We start from the raw sequence: 24,979 nt of genomic DNA, 5'->3' as shown, positions 1-24,979 counted from the left end.
GTCGGGGTTGGACGAAAAGTAATCTGATCAACGATTAAAGATTCTAACTCGTTATTTATTACAACGAATTTATAATAATCGGGCAAGAAGTACAGTAATTTCTCCTTAATTCGCGCTCAGATTGCGCACAAAAATGGACAATTTTGGGAAGAGGAGATACGATTATTCGAGCCTTGACAATCAGTAACTATAAAAACGAGCTGCAATTGGTAGATTGTAGATTTTGTGAATTTATGGGAATAATGAGTTTGTTGAACACAGAATGATAAGGATTTCGAAAGAATTTAAGCAGACTGTTGTATTATTTTCGGTAACTAATAACGAGCCGTAATAATAAAAAGTCGCACTATGAGACACTAAATGACAGAGCGACGTGTCCGCTTTCAAACAGTATATTTCATACCAAACATAAGTTAAAAATATCTGGCGTACGAAAGGTCTAATGTAACGTATTACGTGAATTGCAACCACACATTATTGCAATCACATATTATTTCCAGAATTTTTGTTCATTAATTTCATGTTCTACATTCGTAGCTAGTAACAGTAAATCGAGTCCGATGAAATATAAATTCTAACAAAGTCGATCGTAAACTCTTTATACAGGAAGTGAACATTTTGACGATAGTAGGAGCCTTCGATCGAATTCCTGTTTTTCACGAATTCAATCGTAAACATACGAATCTGCATAAAAATCTGCGGACTAGCGACGAAGTTCACTGAACTTGAAATTTACGAATCGGAGGCCACCGCTAACCACCGTCTGAACAGCTCTGTTTAGTCTCTCTCTCACTCTTTTTCACGCACACATACACGCCCAGCCTAAGATCCCGTCATAAATCCTTCGACGGCTGAATGGCGCCTCGCCATTCACCTTCGACTCCACTTAGAACACATTGACGCTAACATCGTACTTTAGAAGCCAGAACTAAAATGTCGACCGCGAAAAATCTGGTGTTGGTGGAAATTGACTCGTTATTAGCCGTCTCCGACGCTGTTAAAACTGCGGTCGCGCGGCGAAACAACGCGAGCCGCGTATTTTCACGCTTGAATTATTGCTGTTACAAATTTGTTGTTGATTGTGATATATTCTGACTTGTAAAATAAGCTTAGTTTGTCGTTGCCATACTAATCTACAGAATGATCGCAAAAGCATTTTTGGACGTTCTTTCATGTTGAATTCGAATGTAAGGTTTGTGAAACCGAAAAGAAAGCAATAGATCTGTTGTGTCTAAAACTGAACGAAACAATTTATATTGTTTTTAGATGTCAGAGAGTCTAGTTTACTAAACAGTGCCAAAAAACTTGTTTCAAAAAATCACGATTAATTGGAATGACAAAAAAGGAATAGAAGTATCTAGAACGAACATTTAAACAATACATTTTGTTTGTATTTTGATTGATCGAAATTTGTTCATGTTCCTATGAGCTACAAACAATTAAAGATCGCGAAAATTGCTGGTTTCCACGACTTTCCTCCGATAACACTAAGAAAAAGTAAAACAAAAATGCGTTTTTTATACAGTTGCTTCTATGCAATCGAACTGTCCAAGCTGGGTCCATTCATTATTGACGTGTAAAATAAGAACAAGCGATGTTAATTTTTTATTTACCATTTTTATGTCAAAAATAAATATCAGTGGCCTGTGAGACCGCTAATAGTAATTATGTAAGTTGTAATAGTATAATGAGTCGTATAATAATATAATAGTATAATAATATAATAATATAATAATAGTATAATAATAATAATAAGTCGTTAAGGGTTACAGTAAATCCTCCCTAATTGACGCTCAAATTGGACAATTTGGGAAGAGGAGATACGATTATTCGAGTCTCGCGGCTCGTTTTTGACAATCGGTGACAATAAAAAAGGGTCGCAAAGCTCGAATAATCGTATCTCTTCTTCTCAAACTATCCATTTTTGTGTAAAATCTGCGCGCCAATTAGGGAGAATCCCCTGTAATGGGCAATGTTAGACCGTTCAAACGGATACAAAAGAAAAAGATGAAATGAAAATTGAGAAAGCATGTTAGAAAGGTGTCGAAGATAAAATGTTTCAGGCGGAGAAAAATTCTTCGTTAACAGTGGACATATTTTACTCTTTTTTCAGGCAGTTGTCAGGGAGCTAAACAGACTGGGGATGCTAGTGGACCTCTCTCATGTCTCGACAAGGACTATGAGGGCGGCCTTGCAGACGACGAGGGCACCGGTGATTTTCTCTCACAGTGCTGCCAGGGCACTCTGCAATTCCACTAGAAACGTGCCAGACGACGTGCTCAGAAATCTGGTGAGTTTCCGTGTAACCACGTCGACACAGAAACGCCTGGGATATGAAAATGCGATGGAAGGCGTGAAATGGTTAAACCAATTTTGATATTTGATCACGCGAATGTTACGCGCTCTTTCTCCCCTTACACGGAGTATCTCGGAATTAAGAGATCAGGGAACATCCACGTATTCTTCGAACGAGGGAAGATACAGGGCATTCGGTAGAGTATTCCACACCTGCCGGTGCAATTAAGGAGATTGAAATTCTACGTTCTCGCGTGAAGGAGAGATGGCGATATATGCAGAGTGTGCCGATAATTAGTATCGATATATATATATATATATATATATATATATGTATATTGAATAATATCATATATTATAATAATATCGTATTTTAAATATCGGGAATAAAATATATCGATATTATTCACATCGATACGTGTCATATAAATAAATAAATATATATATATATATATATAAATGAAAATTATGCACTCTCTCTATATATATAAATAAATTAATAAATAACATAATCATAAAATAATAAACACAATTATAAAACACAGTCTGGATAATTTTTCAATTTGCATTTACTCGGACCTTTCTACATTTTTATTATAATTTATGCTTTAATTCAAATATTTATTCAACTATTTCCTACAAAAGTATCTTCTCAATTTCACTAATTTTAAAAGTAGAATCGTTAAATCGCTTGTTTTGATCGGTATAATAAGTTTAGTGTTACAATTAAGCATTCTATGAATCATTTTCAAGAATGCATTTTTAAAATATTGTGTTAAAATCTCAAATGTGAGCAGAAATGATTTAACAAGGAATAACAGACATTTTCGTACCTTTGAATTTAATTTTCTAGTTGAATAAAGCTGTTCTTTAACACTTATTCGATTATTTAATTTCTGGCAATTGATTCAAATTTGCATGTGCTTCATTAAGATTTGCAGAAAAATTGACGCGTCTAGAAGGGGTACTTCAAACAAATATATTGAGAAAATTGGAAAATAAAATCATATTTTTGCGGAAAATGTCAGATTGTAAATACGTGCTATTTTTATTTTATGCAATAATTTACTGCTGTCTATTCCATAATATTAAAACAAAATCGGCATGAAATAACGCAGGAGCAAATATTTTCTTAACATTGTTTCTACCGATCTTTCGTATACACGTAAATACTTTTATTTTTGTAATTTTTATTGAAGAAGTGGAACAATTAATTAAGAAAAGCCTGATCGAACTTAGGAAATTATTAAAATTAGAATTTCATAAGATTAAATTCGATCCCTTCGGTAATAATACTGTTTATTTTTCGACCAGAATGTTTCATGACAAAAAAACCGAGGACCGTCCGTTCCGACGTCGATTTTCCCCGATATTTCGTTCTTATCGATTATGCAAAATATCTCGCGTCTGTAATAAATTCCGCGAGACCTAGTTTCAGCGGGATATCTTGCAATTAAATTTCGAATCGCAGCTTCGTTCGCCCGTCATATTCCGCCGTTAGTTATCACATTAAGTCGGAGCCGGGTTGTCAACCGTATCCTCGCCAAACTTTCGTCAGACGTTTCCGCGAAACCCGGACTCTGAAACAACAGCGAAAAGGAGCAACAGTCGGATCTCAATTAGCAAATGAACTAAGCTCGCATAAAAGAACAAGCCGGAGAGGCCACTGTAAAAGAGCGGCCAGAAAAAAGGAAATAGAAGAGAACCGAGAAGAAAAGGAAACAATGTCACGCGAAGCTTCGTACTCAGCTGGTGGTAGCGAACTTGGGGATGAGCAAAGGAAAAAGCCGAAGGACATGTCGCGAAACGAGGGAAAAAAAGGAGGGGAAAGAATTGAAATGAAAGGAGGAAAATCGACGGGTACACTTCGCTTAGGTATACGCCATTCTGCCGCTACAGATGCGCGAAACATTGCGGAACGGAACAAAGGAACAACTGCCTTCTATTATGAATAGGTTTCGTACACTCGTAATTGTGGAATAATAGGCTGAGGTAAATGTGAATGTGGCCACGTTCCTGTCACCGACACCGCTCCACGGTTAACAGTGGCAGTTACGAACAGGAACCCCAACTGCTCTAACCGAAACGGAAAAAGATCGTGGCACAATAATTGTTTGTTCGATTGAAATGTTTTTTCGTTACATGTAACGGTTTCAAATAGTGGAACAACATTGTTCCTTTGCCGGTAATCATTATTCGTGTGGAAAATTGATTTTGGTTGCTCGGAGTAATTAACCACGAGAAAAATTTGAATTTTGATCATTCGTTATTGTTATCGCCAGAAAAATTCATTTCTGTCGCTCCTGACAGTTATTAATTAGGAAAACAGTTTTGACCATTTATAATAATTATTAAAAATTAGAGAATCAAATGGAATTGATGTAGCAAAATTATTTTCTATTGTTCATTTAGAATAAAGGCTAAATACATTGTAAATCATTTATTACAAAGGAAGAAATTTCTGAAACTATAATATCACAATAATTTAAATTACCAGGGCGTGAAAATTCACTTAACGTTCTAATATCGATATAATAATGTATTACGGTTGTGATGAATGATAAAAAAAAACGCCGTTACCTCAAATGTTTCGATAAATTATGTATTAAATTATATATTAAATTGTATATCACAACACATATACAACAAGTTCGATCTTTTCCATCCATTGCTCACCGAAACTTACAAATTAAAATAATTAAAATATACATTTCGTTATCATCATTCACGTCCAAATTCATGTTAGCCTTATTTCTATCATATTTTCCAAATACTTCAAGATTCATCAAATATTAAGGATAACATTTCTCAATCATTAATCAAAAGAAACTGATCACATTTGTTTCACAGGTTACAGATTTACCAGGCTCCTTTATTAAATTGCTAACCTCTTCCAAGGTTATTCGCACTGCGATCCCTTTTTGGTCCATTTGTCTCCCATAAATTGAATCAAAGAAACCACATACGTTCTCAGATATCGTTCGAAAGCGGCTCGAATGATTTCGTTCTTTTTCCCCCAAGAGATTCGCGACACGTTCGAACGGCAAAAATATTCTAGGTGAAAACTGCGCGAATCAACGGGAACCGGTCTCGTTATCTGGGTTAACGGGTCAATTCGGTATCTGGGTCTAATCGACTCATTAAAACCGTCTCATTGAATGAGAGAACAAATTACGAGAGTAATATATTTCTTTTTGGTCATAGAAAAGCTATCGACGAGATTCGCTTTTTCGCCCGGCCGCGCTATTCCGTCACTCTCGTCTATCGATATCACTGCGCGCTTATCTCGAGCAATCTGCGGGAGGGAAACTCGCTGGGGATTCGTTGAGTGCTCATCATCGGTCCCTTGATACGTACGCGTAATGGGTCCCTACTGTATTCCTGGAGCGCAGTGCATAAGCTTATCTAGAGGCATTACAGCACCGTGAAAGACTAGAACTGGCAAGAGTGCACTCGCCGGTTATACAATTTAATCCTGCGATTGCAGCCGGCTACCGCATACACCGATTGACCGATCGCAGAAATGTGAATCTGAGAGTGGTAAACCGGTCTCCGCCTAGTTTCGCTGGTTCCTTTCAACAGCCGGTTGTCGCGCACTTGCGCGAACTTTTATCTGCAGCAATTTGTATTTACGTGCCGGCGAGCCCGGACACGAGACACCGCGGAACTGGTCGACAGAACTCGACTGAAAGACGGAAAAAATGTTCGATCGGCTTTCCACCTGGAAATCTATTAACGATCGGCCGTTTTCGAGAGCACCGTTCACCGGAGGTCAACCATTCCTGTTACAGAGTTAGGACACGTTGTCGCGTTCAAGAGTTTACTCGTATGTCAAAATAACGGCCGGTAAAGAGTAAACATTTTATCGATCTAAGTGTTCGCGGCTTATTTTACAGCGGCACGAATTGTAAGGGAACAGCGGCGAATTTTGTCTCGGCTACATAAAACAAGAAAAGAGATAAAAATGTGCCAGCAAGATTCTCGACTGTCTTATGCAGCCTGAAAGCTCTCGGAAAAAGTACATTAGTTTCGAGCAAAAAGACAACTAGCTCACAGCTTTCAAAATAGTTCCTTCATCGTTTTACAAGCTCCATCTACCTTGAAGATTCTCAGCCCCTATTTTACTACCCCGCGCGCAGTTTTACTATTTAACGCTCGGATAGCTGGCCGGCACATTTGGTCTCAGAGTATAAATATTGTTATTTAACTATCTAGTCTCTGAGACAATTCATTTAAATTATTGTATATTTCGTTAAGATTGTATTCTAGTCTAGAACGCATTTTTTGGTAGTTTTCTTTATAGAACATTTGCGTGTTTCATATTTATTTGTTACCGTTTCAACAATATTCGCAGATTTTATTATATTCGCACAATATTATTACTATAACAAGAAATAGTGAAAATTGATGGTAATACAGAACACCGTGGGCAATCGTGTAGCAAACAGATGGTTGCCATGGTTCCGAACGTTCTATTGGGTTGGCAACTAAGTAATTGCCGATTTGTTTAATGAAATAAAAAATTTTTACAAGTACAAGTTACCGATTAAACTTGAGGAAACGTAAACTGCCCGTCGAACCGCCGCTGCTTTACTGTAACTTCGCGAACGGACTTGCATATTCCGGATTCTCTTCAATAAGAATTATTTTTCCTGTATTCCGATGCGTCCTTCGGAATTACGAAATTCGATGTAACATCGTTCATTCGTGACAAAAATGAGTAGCTGTAATTTGGAATAATATTGGGTTGGCAACTAAGTAATTGCCGATTTGTTCAATGAAATAAAAAATTTTTTTTCACTTGGAATGAAGTTTAATCTGTAATGTATTTTCCATTTTGTTCGATGACCTATTGCCATCTCTCTGACAACTTGAAAATTCCAGGCTCGTAGAAAGTCTGATCCTTTTCGGCCAAAAACTGAGTTCAGTGAGATTTTACAGCGTCATCATCGTTAAAAGTTTTACCACGAAGGGAGATGTCCAGGGATCGAAATATGTGGTAATCCGATGGCGCGAGATCAGGGCTATATGGTGGGTGTAACATCGATTCCCAACCAATATCCATCAATTTTTGCCGAGTGGACAAAGACGTGTGCGGCCTAGCATTGTCCTGCTGGAAAATGACACCTTTACGATTGAGCAATTCTGGTCGCTTTTCCTTGACCGCTGCATTCAATTTGTCCAGTTGCTAACATTCACGGATAATAAAAAATAACATAATAATAAAAATAATAATAATAATAATTTTATAATATAACATTTACGGATATCATAAAAATGGGAGTGAGAGACATCTATAACTGAAATCGGCAATTACTTAGTTGCCAACCCAATATTTGTCTGAAACAAAATAAACGAGGAAGATTTGGTTTGGCTATCGCAGCAACCAAAGAATAAAAATTGATGATTAAAAAAATGATATTTTGAAATTGAAATATCGACTTTTTGTTGATTTTTGCGTGCCGTGCTCTGTTAGAAAGAAAAAAAATCGATTTTTGAAGGTTCCAGAAAGAATACCCCGTTAAGACCAATAGAATGTTTTCTATTAATTAGCAATTTCGAAAACGGACACGCTTCTTCCACTGAGTATGCCCCAGTGACAAATTCCAAGTCGAAAAGGAAGACGCGCCGAGGGTCCCGAGACCGTGCTGCTAAGCCGGTCACCGAAATGAGCTCGGTCGTTTCAGAGAATTTACGCCATAAGTAGAAATTACTGTACCGTGATGCGTATGGTATCCAAGCTTCAAATGGCTGCGAGCACAGCGGAGGATGCAGAAAATGTAAAACGGCACACGTGAAAGTTTCTGGTCGGCCCACCCTTTTCACCCAGCTACTCGCATCCGTTGGCCAACGAAGAGATTATTTGGTTTTAGGTCAGTAAACACGCGACCAAAACCAGGTCGGATGTTTCGGGAAGTTCAGGATTGGTCCAGACCAACCCCCCGTTGCAGAATTTGAAAACACGTCGAGGAACATAAATGTTACGAGTCATTCTTTTGTTTCGTAACCTCGGAACGCAAAACTGGCCGCGTAAATGGGCAAAAGTAAATCTGGTTAGAGGCGTGCGGACCCTATCGTTTCGCTTATCAAAATATTTCTTTTGCAGTGTACACGCAATACGTTTCTGTTGCAGTTGCGTTCCATTGTTTACGATAGTTCAACCAATTTCTCGTTTGTTTGTTTTCTTTTTTGTTTTTTGTTTTTTAAATAGAAATCATCTAAGAGGATTTCAGTTTTCTTCATCCGATCACGAGGCATGCATTGCGTTCCGTGCTAAACGTATTTAGTGCAAAAATGAGTTCTAATTAGTGGAATGCAGATTTTATGCATTTATGGCAAAAATGAGTAGGTGAAATACAGAACAGTGAAAACGTTTGAAGAATTTAAAAATACTGTTGCATTATTTTCAACTCAGTAAAATGATTTAAAAAATGAAAGGAATGCCCATTCAACTTCTGCATTCTCCAATTGATACAGGTAATTTTTATTTTGCATAAAAATCCATGGTCGACTAATAAGTCTCGTTGCTTTTAGTGGTTGTTACATGTATTTTTATAGCCTGTTTATTGCTTAGTGGAATTATTCGTATTTGGATTAGTGAAATTGCACCATTATGTCAAAGTTGCTGTTCAAAATCGTCCATTACATTCACTGATGTCAATATAATCAGTGTTTAGTTGTTAACAAACAATACTAGAATTTTTGTTCTTGAAAATAATAGTAGTTGCAATTTAATTTTATTATTAATTATTAATATTATATATATAATATATATATAATAATAATATATATATTATATTATATTATATTATATTATATTATATTATATTATATTATATTATATTATATTATATTATATTATATTATATTATATTATATTATATTATATTATATTATATTATATTATATTATATTATATTATATTATATTATATTATATTATATTATATTATATTATATTATATTATATTATATTATATTATATTATATTATATTATATTATATTATATTATATTATATTATATTATATTATATTATATTATATTACATTATATTATATTATATTATATTATATTACATTATATTATATTATATTATATATATTAATTTTATTATTAATTAATTATTAATATTATTTAAAAATAATGATAGTTGCAAATTTATGTTTTGTCACGTCAATATCGAACACATAAAAACAATAGATTTCGATAGTTCTCGCTCACCTGAAGAATTAAAAACTGTAGAATTATCTAATCATTACGAAGTTCTCCGTACGGTCGCGGAATATTCACATGATATTTCCATTACAAATACTTGAATAAATGAAAAGATCAACGGTTTCTGAACAATTGTGCGTACACGCGGCGCGTCGAAAACAAAAATTAATCTACATATGTAATTTCGCTATGCTTCGCGGATATTGCACTGTAAATCATGTGAAATTATACCATACTTCTATTATTAATCGGTTTATCCACTGCGATATCCACTGCAAACAAGCGAATTTCCCGTAACAACCATCGGGACACGTAGACTCGAAAAGGACTTCGCGATTCAAATTAGATATGAGAACGTTAACTTGTTTAGGCAAACGCCCTGATATTTATGGATTCACTTCGTTTTCGCATTGTATCGCGGTGACGCTGTAAACGATAGAGGAGGACTCGAAACCCGTTCAAAGATATATGCGTATGTATATTCAAGCGAGAAAGTACGTGTTCAATGTGCCGCGGAATTTACGCTTCGAGTAATGGGAAAAAAAAGTCACGAGGGATACTCGCACGGTTGTATTAAATAATAAATGGCTCGGGTCAATGAGGCCGGCAAAAAATAGTTCTGCAGAGAATTCCGTAGGATTAAATTGGGATTGCAATATGTGAGGCTACATGATTTATGTGACAGGGAAGTCAGCTGCCCGATGAGAATATACAATCCGTTTTAAAGTGTAGCTGTTCGGCATAGACGTCCGTGAAAACAATTATCAAACGAATTTATGATTTCTAATTCATGATAAACTCGCTTTCAAAGACTGACATTCAATGAGCGATTGCAAATAATTTTTAGCCGCATTCCTCAAAGTAGCAAATCAGTGAATTAGAATCGTAGTGATGTCATTAGCGTTTAATAACATGTGTATCGTTCGCTGACCAAATTTATTATTAAGATAATTTAAAGTTGAGTTAATTTATAGTAACGTTAGAGAATTTATTTCACGCATCTTTCTAACATTTTGGTATGTATGGATTATATTTTAGGGCGTAAGTCAACATTTTCGAAAATATCACTTACACCACCATGATTCTAGCTCAATCAAATGATTAATTAAATAATTAACGTTAACCATACAATTTACAACATAAATCGTAATGACCTGCATCGACGTAGCTTCAATTTATAAAACTGCAACGTTGATCGCGGTAGGATATTTTTATAAGAAGTTCTACATTGTCTTACGTTGATTATATATTACAAAAGTTTGTTAAAAACAACGTCCCGATCGCGTTGTAATTATAGCAAGTATCTAAATCATCGTGAAGATCTTGATAAACGAATTCTGAGGGAAGAATTGCGAAGCATAAATGACGGTTTTCGAAATTGTTAACGTTCCGTGAATAAAATTCGACCGCGGTTGACATCCAATTAAGGGAACAACCTTATCTGTAATGAAATTAATCCGGTCCGGGCTAATATCGATATTTCACGACCTACAATCTGTACGACGGATCGAATTAATTTAAAGATTCATGCGTATCCTCCGAATGGAACGTTAAAACTTCGTAATATCGAGCGGAAAATCTATTCGGAAAATGCTCGTTATCGGTGTGTATGTGTGTGTGTGTCCTAATCTCGTATGTTAGAGACGGAAATTTATATTCGATGATTAGTTTCATTATCCCGGTGGCATTGTACGGAAATATGCGTCGGCGCGAATATAATGTAATCGTTATATAGTTTAATTATGAAAGATTTCATAGGCCAGAGCTTATGGGATTATTTAATTCGTAACGGATATCGAATTAATGACACAATACTGGATAAACTAGGTGCTTAAGCCCAGCGTGCAAAGCTCGACTAAAATTTAATCCCTATCGAAGCCGTGCGCCTGCCAATCACTGATGCCGAAATGACAATTACGTTCCATCGGTGCTTGAAACTAATCTCTGGGATTAAATTTGAGACGAGAACAATGCGAGGGCCGCCTTAAATTTGATTGAAATACGCGCCCCGTGAACACGATTTTGCATTATTAACACTTCAACACCGAGTTTATAATGTTTTGATCATTCCATTCGATTACGCGATTTTCATGCTGCAATAGTAATATCCCGTATCGTGTCTGTCGTAATAAGAGAGACCTCTATTCTATCGAGCACGGAGATGATCAAACAAAAATATCAACGAAAATACAAATAAACAAATTGAATTGAATTTCTCAATTGAATTTCTCGGAATTTATACTGCGACCTGTGTTAAACGAGAGAGCCCGAAATCAAATATGCAATGTCGGAAATTAAGCGAATCATGATAATTAAGATCACATCAATTAAAAACATGGAAGACAATTTATGAAAATATTTATTGTAGTTTCGTTTCGGATAAGTTGATGATGAAGATCGTATTGGTATAGTGTTCTATGTATTCTTGAAAGTTCAATTCAGCTGGTCTGGCCATTGAAGGCTGTTTCTACTTGTTCCATGGTTTGAAAATAATTCAATATTACATTCATAATGGACGAGCAGTAAAAAACAACGTGAAAATATTGTACTATGCTATACGATGGTAAATATATACGAGTCGATACGAGTCGATGGTAAATACATTTTTAGAATTTAGTTTCGCGGAGTAAAAACTTTTTGTTGAATGCATATACTCAATGAACAATTTAATTAAATAGACCGGCAACGTTTGTGAATGGAATACGTAGAAATCAATTTAATTACTGCACGCTTTATTTACGGCGTGCCTTCTATACTGTTTGTCGTAGCTCGTTGCCTTTTACACACATGCTATAAACGCAGGTATGCCAAAAATAATCCTCGTATATTTAGAAATCTACGATGTTATTATTAGCGAAGGGTCAATAAATACGCTTATAATATCTCTATCAAATATCTTATAAATAAATTGATATATTGTACGTAACGAGAGGATTTGATAACATAAAAGATAATGATGATACACATCGTAACTTTGACCTCGGTTATTACGTGGTCAATTTGAATTTGGATCTGCTTCGACGCACAGAAATCGAATTATTTACGATTAAATTAAAACACAAGTTTTATAATTATAAAACCCGCTAATAACCTTCTGAAAATTAAATGTTTTCTGAATAAAAACTCACCCCACAATCTCCAAATTTAAATTCTATAGAAAACCTGAGGGATGGATTAGACCGAAGAATTAGAAAAAAACCAATGAGTTCGAAAAATTAATTGCAAACAATACTAAAAGAAGTATGGAATTCTATGTATTCGGAATATTTTCAAAAAAATTATTTATAATATGCCCAAACGGTTAAATGGTGCCATTAAACGAAACAGATTTGCAACAAAATATCAAGACCGCAATTTTTCATAACTTTTAACTGTGAAACATTTATCTTTCTCAAAATGTCGTGATAATATTAAGTCGTGATAAAATCTTATTGTATTAATAAACGTTATTGTTAAAGAAAAATCATTTTTGTAGCTTCGATCGTTAAGAAATGGAGGACTGCTTTGCACAATCAATGACAGAATATATGAATCACGCTACCTTCAACAAAGCAAAGAATAAAGAAATAATATTGTGTCCGATTATTAATGATTGTATAAAGAAATTAAAATCACGGTGCTCATCACGGAATTCATTTCGCGTTCCAGAAATTGGAAATGTTATAAAAATGCCGGTACAATCATTTCTCCCTAATTCGCGCACAGATTGCGCACAAAAATGGCCAATTTTGAAAGAGGAGATACGATTATTGGAGCCTTGCATCTCGTTTTTATAGTTGTTATAAAAACAAGTTTATTGCTTAGTTACACATATAATATATATTGTTTACTGACCAAATTTATTGTTAAGATAATTCAGAGTTAAGTTATTTCATAGTAACTTTATATTTCACTTGTCTTTTTAGCACTAGATTTGCTGAATCCGTCAAAATGACGGGTCACTAACGTTTTAATTTAAGATTACAGTAACTTCTCCCTCAGATTGTACACAAAAATGAACAATTTGAGAAGAGAAGATGCGATTACTCTCCTTGCGGCTCGTTTTTACAGTTATCGATTGTCAACAACTACAAAAACGAGCCACAAGGCTCGAATAATCGTATCTCCCCTACCCAAATTGTCCATTTTTGTGCGCAATCTGTGCGCGAATTAGGGAGAAATTACTGTACCTCTACGGTACAGAATTATCTATATCAATCCACGCATTATGTCAGTAATTGAAGAACGCATAGGATTCCCGGCAATCGGAGTGAATAGGAAAAAGCAATCGTGCTCCGAGGGAACAATTCGCCCAATTGCGATCGGAGGAAAAAAGAAAAGATTATTTGCGATGGGAAGTCAAGATGTTCGGTGTTTGCTTCGCCATCATAATCAATACTGCTCGATCATGACGAGGCAGCGCAGCGCGAGGATGAGTTACACCAATCAGACCCCGAACGATGGCCTGTCTAGCGACATGTTATTAGCTGTGCTTCACCGCCGGTCTAATTAACGTCGGCTACCTCGTGGTTTAAGTCAGGTCAGGTATTGAGTAGACGGCGGGCCATTGTCTTACCGGGATTGACTCATTCAGTAGTTTTCGATAGGAAGCAAAGATAAAAGGGCTAGATAAAATTGGGTACCGGTCTTGGAGTGGCTCGAACCATTCCGAGCTCGGTTACCCAGGACGGATAAAGATCGCTCTGTACTCCCGGACTTCTTTAGATTTTTATCAGGAACTGGGCATTGATGAATTGTCCGAGGGCAACTGTGTCGTTACCGGCGACCGGGTTATAAAGTTCAAAGGGTCTACCGAGAAATTGAGATAAACGCAATGAATTCGGGGAAATTACTGTCATTTATCCAATCGCTTATTTGTAACAGCTGAATAACTTATTCGAACATTAATATAACACTTGAGTTGTTAACCCTTAAATCCGAATCGATAGCAATCTTTTAGCAAATTTTATTTAAACAAACTGATTATTTCCAGCGTTCCATCATTTTATAGCTTTTTTTAACGTGTTATTCAGTATTTTGCCGATAAATTCGCTCGAATATTTGCTAAATAATTCGAGAAAAAATAATAGAGATGAAATAATAGTGAAAAAATGTTGGTAACGTCGAACCAGGTTTGAAAAATTGCCAAAAATATTTTTCTTTTTTAATGAAAAACACTCGAATAGACGATGATGCTTAAATTTGCTAAAGTTTTGAACCATTTCGAAATTATAATAGTAATTAGAAATTAAAATAGTAACAGTAGGCACAGTGGTATCTTAATATTTTTTATACAGGTTCACCATCGCAAACATTAATAAGAACAATTATAGAATAAGAAATAATTATAAAATAAAAAATAATTATTTATTTTTACATTTCTTTAAAAAACATTCCCACTGTGGTCAGAACATTTTGCAAAAGCGGTGCATAACGCATAAAAATGGCAACGAGTAATATTTTCAATACTTCGTAGTTAATGGGCTCCATCAAGCTACCCCCATAGTCTTCTACAGTTCGTATCTCTGGAGATATGAGATAAAAGGAACACAGCAAACAGCATCAAACATAATGCAGCAACAAACGTATATTATGATGAATGTAAACACATTGCAATGTTATGCGTTAAGACAACCACGGGATGCGTTATTAATGGCACAGTGATATTGATCATTATTAAATTGACTGCCATACGTTTTCTAGACATCCTTGCAAGCATAGAGTTATGCGGGCTATAAACGCAGATTTGGTATGCATAGGACATTTAACTCTTATTTTATTTTCATTGCTTTCGAACGATCGAATACTTCCTTACGTTCCATTGAAATCCATACTAATGACCGGACCGCGGATTTTATGCGCTTATGAGAAAAATGGGTAACTGCACTTTCAGACAGTAGAAGGATTGAAAGAATCGAAGAGTAACGACGCATTAATTGAAAACCATCGAAGTTATTAACACTAAACCTACCGAGCCGGTCAAGATGATTTCACTGTTTATTTCGAAGTTGATGAAATTGTAAAGATTCTTTCACAAGAGAAGAATTTCGCAATTATCACAAATGAGCCGTTTATTTTGAAAGTGGCATAAGTCACATTTTTTTCTAAAATGAAAAGATACCGTTCAATTGTAATTAGTGTTACCATTAACTCGATTTTTTTGAAAAAGTGACTTATGCCACTTTCAAAATAAACGGTTCAAATAGTAATTATTTCCAATTGTTTCAAACAATTTTAAAATAACGTGTTACTTAAAATAATACAGAAATTTCTCCCTAATTTGTGCTCAGATTGCGCTCGAAAATGAACAATCTGGAAAGTGGAGATACGACTATTCGAGCCTTGCGTCTCGTTTTTATAGTTGTTGACAATCAATGACTACAAAAACGAGATCGAATAATCGTATCTCTTCTTCTCAAATTGTCCACTTTTGTGCGCAATCTGAGAGCGATTTAAAGAGAAATTACTGTACTTCTAATATTGTTATTGTTATTTCAAAAGTGATTACAGGCATAGAAATAATTGTGAAATGAACTAACATGTTATTTAAAGCAATATCTCAAATAGTATCATTTCAAATGTGCTGGGGCCTGGTCTGGATCACGCGTTAATATTATTCTTTTCAAACTTATTTAGCACGCTTCATTCGAGTTCCACGATCGGAACGAACGTTCCGCGAAACAGCGATTCAGTGTGCGCATGTGTTTTTACTTACAAAACAAACCTTTCAGTTGCTAACGCAGGTTTTTCTTTGATTCCGGGTTTTACGGAACGGAAGTTTGCTTTGAAAATGTAACTCCGACGAATCACGTTCAAAACAAAGCTTTGTAAAAAGACTTCGCACTTTCAATTCAATTTCACACATAGACTCGTTTCTTCCTTGCCTGTATCGTTCACTTTACATTCTGCAGATGCTCGACATACAAAAATAAATCGTGATCAGTTAAATAAATAGCAAATCACTTTGCCTAATGTAGCTATATCTATGTTTCTAGTGCTAATTATTAGACAGCGGATCTTTATGCAAAATAAAAAAATTGAGACGCATAGAAATTTCGTTCTTTCTTAAATAATTTCAATGAGATCAATTTAATGCATTGACACTCGAATTGACATCGAATTCTTTTAGTCTTTTTATTGTTTCAAATACCAATTTTTGCCATAAATTCATAAAATCCACAGTCCAGCAATAATAGTTATATCTGAAAAATAGTTCGTTAAACTGTTCTGTTTCAAAAAAAAAAAACTTATTCGGAAAAATATTTCACGATCTATCGAAATGTATAATTTATACACACAAATTATCTCATTCACTTTTAATTATAGTAACGAATGAGGAAAGTATGAATTCGGTAGAAAATGCGGTAAATAGTGAGAAGAATAACAATATGGATATCTGTTGTTTCAAACGAAAGAGTGCATGCGTTAGTATTTAATAAAAAAAAAAAAACTGTTTTCACTGCACAATGAAAAAAATAATATTTCAGAACGATTTTCGAAACAGTTCGTACGAATTCCAACTGGGAATTGCGAACATTGAATGTTTCATAGGATCCTGAATCAATCGTTTCAAAATCCTAGCGAGCGGGAAATATGATTTATAGAGATTCGCGATATTAAAATTTCAGGACAGGATATACTGCTCCGCGGCAGTGAAATTGCGTTTCCACGGTGTAACTTTACGATTTCTTCCAATTTTATTGGCTAACGCTTCAGGACCTTGCCAGAGACTAATAAAGGTACCTTTCCGTCATAGTTCTGATTCTGAATAATAAATGCTCGAACCTTTTTTTTATTCGACTATATAATTAAAGTTCATTTCAACATTCTGTAAATCCAGAATAAATTATCATTGCAGTAAATGACTCGATGAAATAATTTAGTCGATTGCAGACGATAATTAATTTTAAAAAATTTCTCATTTTATCATATCCGGATTTATCATATCCTTTTAATTAGAACATAAATTATTCTCTAACATATCCGATTTCTAAAACTCCGGCAAATGAATAAACAAATACACTTTCACGCAAATTCTATGTTTTATTAGATAATCGTCGAAAATACTATGGGCTAGTTTGCATGGGAATAAAATTCCTGGTGCAGGCATTTTTGTAGCTATGTCAGGAGCAATAGGATAAACACTTTCACCGTGATTGACTTCAAAGTCAACGTCGTATTGATTGTAACAGTGCTCGAAACTTTCAGTCTAATAGAGACAGTAACGAAGAGAATTGAAGGAAGTACTTATCCCCTTCCACGTCGATTTCTTTCACAGCTACGTTAATTAGCACTTTTTCATCCTTAATAACTTCCGTAATCGATTGAGGCAATTTTTGTTTCTCGTAAGTCTTCGTTTACTTTCATTCCTAGATTGAGATAACGAAAGAATCAAATTTTGTTACGATTTAGAAGAAATGAATAACATTCACATCCGGTAAATTATGTGTGAAATCTTCGTCACGAGTCTGACTCGTCGTTATAGTGCAGACGTTTAACGCAGGGTTTTAAAATTATACAAAGCAACTTGAATTTTGTTTAAATGTTAGAAAGACTAGTCCACTAGACAATGGCTGAAACATTGTTTTCAAAAGTTGCAATTGGTTAGGATGATAACAAAATTTAAAAAAAAAAATGTTTCTTCAACTATTTTTATCCGAGCTGAAAAGGCACATTTAAACAATTCGTTTTGTATATCCCGATGACTTATGTGCATACTGATAATTTCAAGTTGTTTGACCCAATTTGAAAGAACGTTATTCCGTTTTAAAAATCGTCCGAATATTTTCGCGGCAGACTGTACATGTACATGGTAGAAACAATTTATTTCTCAACGTGAAACGGCCAGCCCTTCCACGACATAAACAATTTGATACTTATCGTTCTGTTCAATTCCCACACAAGTTAAGCCATATCAAGATTAGAAAACCTTTATTATGTCATTGGTAAAACTAGTGGATTCCATCGGAGATTTAAAACAAAGTTCACTCGAGCACGCGAAAATCTTGAAAACTTTATTTCGAAAACGCTACGAGAGCTTCCAGGTTGAAGATCTGATCACTTGAGAAAATCCGATTGTTTCTAGATCAGCGATTTTCAACCAGTAAGCCGTGAGAAATTCTGCACACAATTCTACAAAATCAATTGTGTGCCGCGAGATTTTTGTAAACCATAGAAATTCGCAGTTCAATATAAAATGTTACTATAATTCCAGAACTGAATGATTTCATCCAGAATAATTTACGAAGAAGGAACAGTGAAATTGAAAAGATTTATTCACAGAGAAATGTCGTCAAGTAAAGGATACAATTTTTACAAATTAATCGCAAGAAACAAATGATTTTTATTGTCACTCGGTCACATATTTACGTTTCAATTGAAAACTGTTTTAAATTTCCGGTGCTCGTAATTGGTACCCAAACACTGATAATAATAAGTACAATATTTTCATTAAAAAACAAACAAAAAGTTATTTCTATTTACTCCAGCGTCTTGGTTATGATATTGCATTTAACACTCAATTAAATAAAAATTTAATTAAAAACATAATTATTTTCATAAATATCAATACATCTAAAGATTGATATTTGCTGATTTCGAATTACGTGAATTATGTAAAATTTCACTGTGTCAGAAATACGGATCGTAGTGGGTTAATCAATTTCAGTGTGATACATCGTAGAATTATAAATAATCTCACTATACTCTATTATAAGAAAAAGAATTCTTATTCTAGATGATTTATGCTTCAAGTCACGTCAAGAACCATGTTTCCAATTAGCCGCTACAAATTGCACGGGGTGTTAAAAATTTTAGTTCTGATTTGCCGAAGGGTTACGTGGAGGCGATCTATCATATATATCCTTTAAGTTCCCTGTCCTTCAAGAGCGAAAACCGAGGACGATTTATGACCGTACAGTCAAAGGATTTACTCCTGCATCTTTAGTTTCCATCGATCCGCCTGTCTCAATCTGGCCTTTATCGCGTGGCAAAAGTTCTTTGTTTAAATCAGTCTTAAACGAATGGAGACGTCAAGAAGATAATTGTCTCAATCGGACTTTTATCATAAGTCTGTTTAAATTAATCCTGAATGAATGGGGTTATTCAAACGATAATTGTGTCAATCTGGCTTTTATCACCAGAGAATGTTATTTCTTTAAAATAATCTTGAATAACTGCAGACGTCATGAGGATAATTGTTAGAATTAATTAGAAGATCGTTCAAATGATAACGGAATAATTTCTTTCTTGATTCACATGTTTATCGTCTATCTAGAATTATGTAGAACGAAAATAGATCATGAAAAGAAACGAAAATTTAAGATTTATCATAGCGATTATTCCTGTAAACTTTTTTATCCTAACAAAATTAGGTGAACTCAATGTCAGCACAACAATTAATTTTCATGTCTAGATAAATAGATTGCATCGCTCGTTTATTGTGTAAGAGACAATAAATCAATAGATGATTTATGTCAGTGATACTTAATCAAAAACTTGACAGAACAACACACTTGCACATTCCTAAATCAAAGATAATGGAAAATAGAAATATACAAATGTAGTTTTTTTGGTTTTCGTTTTTAAGTATCAGTAAAAATGTAAAAGTTACTTTGAATTTATAATTATTCACAGCACTGTCGGCGGTCTTCTTTGGCTGAGACATACTGTATATTTAAAAAGAAAGCTTAAAAAGACATCATATTTGTATTATTTCTATATTGGAAATAATAGAAAATGTATACTTGTATATTTCTACATTAGAAATAATAGAAAATGTATATTTGTATATTTATACATTAGAAATAATAGAAAATGTATATTTGTATATTTATACATTAGAAATAATAGAAAATGTATATTTGTATATTTATACATTAGAAATAATAGAAAATGTATATTTGTATATTTATACATTAGAAATAATAAAAAAGTAGAAATATATAGGATGTAGTTTTCGTTTATACATCAGCAACAATGTAAAACTTACTTCGAGAGTCTACAATAATTATGCACACATAACTGTAGATCCTAGAAATAATGGAGGTGTCTCCGCCAGTCTAATGCGCGACAATACGCCTAACAGATAACTGACGATTGCATCGAGTTACTAAACTCGACTATCACAGAAGCCATGCACGATGTACCTCGCGACACGTCAAGCAAATACCTCGCAGAACGCCTCTCGTATGCAACAAGAATTGACGCAATATCAATCATTCTATATGTAAATGAAGGGGATCGCATAAGGAAGCCTCACAATATCCTTTGCCAACACTGCAGAAGTACATATAGGCGGACGTAAACTGTAGCGGTGACAGGTGATTCTGATAGCGGCAGGGTCGTTTCCGCGTATCTTTCGAAAACCGACTTTGAGGAAAAATCAATATGGAATGCCAGCAGTGCGCAGTCGGTTTGAACAAACAGCTCGCCTCATCGAATTTTAATGTGCGTTTCCCAGTCGCAGATACACATGGAAAGCGCGCCATCTCGGATCACAACTTTTTTAATATCTGCCGACGTGGTATCATACGCGTACAAGTTACCGATTAAACTTGAGGAAACGTAAACTGCCCGTCGAACCGCCGTTGCTTTACTGTAACTTCGCGAACGGACTTGCATATTCCGGATTCTCTTCAATAAGAATTATTTTTCCTGTATTCCGATGCGTCCTTCGGAATTACGAAATTCGATGCAACATCGTTCGTTCGTGACAAAAATGAGTAGCTGTAATTTGGAATAATATTGGGTTGGCAACTAAGTAATTGCCGATTTGTTCAATGAAATAAAAAATTCTTTTTCACTTGGAATGAAGTTTAATCTGTAATGTATTTTCCATTTTGTTCGATGACCTATTGCCATCTCTCTGACAACTTGAAAATTCCACGCTCGTAGACAGTCTGATCCTTTTCGGCCAAAAACTGAGTTCAGTGAGATTTTACAGCGTCATCATCATTAAAAGTTTTACCACGAAGGGAGTTGTCCAGGGATCGAAATAAGTGGTAATCCAATGGCGCGAGATCAGGGCTATATGGTGGGTGTAACATCGATTCCCAACCAATATCCATCAATTTTTGCCGAGTGGACAAAGACGTGTGCGGCCTAGCATTGTCCTGGAGGAAAATGACACCTTTACGATTGACCAATTCTGGTCGCTTTTCCTTGACCGCTGCATTCAATTTGTCCAGTTGCTAACATTCACGGATAATAAAAAATAACAATAATAATAATAATAATAATAATAATTTTATAATATAACATTTACGGATATCATAAAAATGGGAGTGAGAGACATCTATAACTGAAATCGGCAATTACTTAGTTGCCAACCCAATAGAAGAATTAAAAGAATTGAAGAGCGCTGAATACATTATCTTCAATGTACAAGAAATAATTAAATGAAGCGGTTCCTATTTCGTGCAATAGTTGCGATCAATTTTTATTTTCTTCGATCAATTTTATATTGCGATAAATATACTGCGAATATGTATGCAAATTCAAAACTTACTGCCTTAATCGCAAAAATAGAAACATCTTCCTCGCTTTAAACATTTTAATAAGTTGAACTTAATGCATCAACGATTTTAAATTCTTTAAATCGTTTTAATATTCTAAATTACAGCTATGCATTTCCGTCATAAATGCATAAAATCGTGAAATGCATGATTTCATGCATACCTGGAAGTATTGTAATTTTTTCCTTAATAGAAGATTATAAGATTATTGAACTGCGCTTCTTTCTGCAAAGTTCTGCATGAATTAAAAGAAAAATAACTCAGATAGAAATGTGATAAGAAATTACTTACATATCTTTAAATCCATTTCTCTGAGATGAACGATCTTATTGGGCCCAACATAAATAATTAATAATCTGAAATAATTACAAGAAAATTACAGTTCGGATAGAAATAAATTCTCATATTTTACGGTTTTGTGTCTCATCTGTTGTGTAAGTTAACAGCAGCCTTCCGATTCTATTAATTTGACATTGTATCACAAAGATCAAGGGACAAACGAAATTCTGAGGAGGACTGACAGACGAGGATTGATGAAATTTTTTAAAGGTTTTGATATTCGTCGGAGAAGTTATATTTCCGGCGACCCGCATACGTACGCATTGAATAAATTACACGTTCCTTCCTGTTCCGGGAACTTTTACGATCGTTATTTCCTTATACAAAGCTCATTCAAATATTCATAATCCCGGTGTATCTGATGTTTTAATGCTTCTGTTTGCAGGCTAAAAACGGGGGAGTGGCAATGGTTCCGTTTTATACATTCTTCATAACGTGCAACAGCACCGCCACCATAAAAGATGTTATTGGTACGTAGAACACCATCAACCACACGCTATTTTGTTGCTGACCACGGACATAAAAACCACCGTATCGTTATTGCAAACCGTAATTATTACTGTCGTCCTACCTTCTTTCCTGTAACACGTTTACTCGAATGATAGGTAATAACGCAAACGTGTAAATTATTTATAGCACGGACACGTGAATATTATTGCACTCCGTGCACTTTCCATTCACTGCAAATACTTTTGCAAACTTCTTATTTATCTTTTAAAAATAATTAACATTAAATTATTAAAACTAATTGCAGTGAAAAGTCTACCGTCACTAAACAGTTCATAACGTAGGCTTCTTCGAATTGAAAATTAGAGATTGTAAAAAGATAGCGTGAACCAAATACATAGTTTTTATAGTTTTAGGTATATACGACTTTTGTATATTATTTAATGAATTCAATTGTTTCTGAATATCTAAATCCAATACATTGTATATATAATTAACTGTAATTTTTATTTGATTTAAATCCTGAAACCATGAGTTATATTTTCTATATTCCTTTACAAATAAAATGTAATTTACACTTTGCGTTATAAACCGTTGTCCACGATTTTCATGCGGCTAAAACTAATTAGGTTTTTGATAGAAAAGTTCACGCAAAAACGTACATTGCAGTAGATGAAAAATGCCGTTCGGAAAACATCAACTACCAGCAAAATTGCTTTCGTGTGACGCCATAAATCATTTTCAAGAACATATCGAAATGAAAACAGTGAATTAATGAGGCCTCGTTTAAAATGCATGATAAATTTTTGCACAGAGACATCGTTCAATTAACCGAAAAATTTACTGATTTCAATATTCCGCGACTCGTCGATTTCATATAAACGGGGCTTCATTATGCAAATAAATTTGCAAAGATCGGGAAGAATTACACGAAATCAATATGCACCGAAAATTGATCCAATGCCGTAAACAAAATCAAGAGAACCGAATGTTACAGCACTGAATGCGGTAATTTCTCCCTAATTCGCGCTCAGATTGCGCACAAACATAATCTTGCGTCTCGTTTTTATAGTTGTTGACTGACGGTAATTATAAAAACAAGCCGCAAGGCTCTTCTTCCCGAATTGTCCATTTTCGTGCGCGATCCGAGCGCGAATTAAGGAGAAATTATTACTGTAGATCCAATCAAAATCCGTAAAATCTCGCGTAGCTCGATTGCCTCTACCGATCCCCATTAAATCGAGCAACTTCCAGCCGGGTTTAATGATCGATCAGCTAGACGCGGATTTCATTCGAACCGGAACGTTAACGAAAAGTTAATGACGACGCGAATTTGGCATAATGAAATCAACATTTAAAACGTCTCGATATCGGCCGAGCTTATTAAGAGGCCATACTGTTTCAGCACACATCAATCACATTCGAAAGGTGGCGGGGATCGATCACGTTGGAATAGGAGCCGGCTTCGACGGGATAAATTTGTAATTATCTTTTGAGTATCCTTGATGCGTTGTGCGTTCAGAGAATCGGGCATCAGCGGCTGGCTCTGCTCCGCATTAGCAGTTTCGCCTGCGTCGGAATTTACAACGAATTTCGACGCGACGAACAAACAGTTCGACGAAACCCGCGAATCATAAAGTTACTTTTATCGATCAGCAAACAAACAGCTGCTAGCCGGTGATTCTTTTATTCTCTGAACGACGACATTAATCGTGCGAACGATCGACCGGTGAACATTGAACATCGTTTACAGTACTCCCACCGGTTTGGAGGACGTATCGAGGTATCCTCAATTGTTGGCAACGCTCCTGGAAGACCCGACATGGACGGAGGAGGACATTAAAAAATTAGCTGGCCTCAATTTACTGAGGGTATTTGCTAAAGTCGAGGAGGTGAGTCTCATGCACTCACTATCAACTAATTAAAAAATCCTCTTCGTAGTCCGATTTGATGAACAGAATCAAACGCTTGGATAAGTTGTTTTTTTAGTTAACATTTGGACGGCGGAGCTCGGGTTCTCATTTGGATTCGGAATATAAATATTGCTATTTAATTCTCTAGTCTATTAATATCAAAAAGACGCTTCGGGCCAGTTGTATTTTCATTTTTAAACAGCCTCATAGCGAATATCAATGTTATTGAGAAAATAATTGCAATATGTTTTCGAACTCCGAACATAAAAATCATA

The 24,979-nt window shown here is 35.0% G+C and overlaps 1 protein-coding gene and 1 long non-coding RNA gene across 3 annotated transcripts in view; one reads left to right on the top strand and one right to left on the bottom strand.

The window, feature by feature from the left end:
* The window catches only part of LOC143260305 (uncharacterized), a 237,903-nt gene that overhangs the window by 172,347 nt on the left and 40,577 nt on the right, over positions 1-24,979 (bottom strand). The gene's annotated exons all lie outside the window — the stretch shown is intronic.
* LOC117219137 (dipeptidase 1) overlaps positions 1-24,979 on the top strand; it is a 287,674-nt gene that overhangs the window by 247,606 nt on the left and 15,089 nt on the right. The window contains exons 9-12 of the mRNA XM_033468054.2: positions 2,114-2,290; positions 22,730-22,814; positions 24,197-24,272; positions 24,545-24,683. Of these exons, the coding sequence (XP_033323945.1) occupies positions 2,114-2,290; positions 22,730-22,814; positions 24,197-24,272; positions 24,545-24,683 (477 nt within the window). The remainder of the gene's footprint in view (positions 1-2,113; positions 2,291-22,729; positions 22,815-24,196; positions 24,273-24,544; positions 24,684-24,979) is intronic.

Source organism: Megalopta genalis, chromosome 11 (assembly GCF_051020955.1).
Source record: "Megalopta genalis isolate 19385.01 chromosome 11, iyMegGena1_principal, whole genome shotgun sequence".
NCBI classification, from domain to species: Eukaryota; Metazoa; Arthropoda; class Insecta; order Hymenoptera; family Halictidae; genus Megalopta; species Megalopta genalis.
Note: the sequence above shows the minus strand (reverse complement) of the source record. Positions and strands in the feature narration are given on the sequence as shown.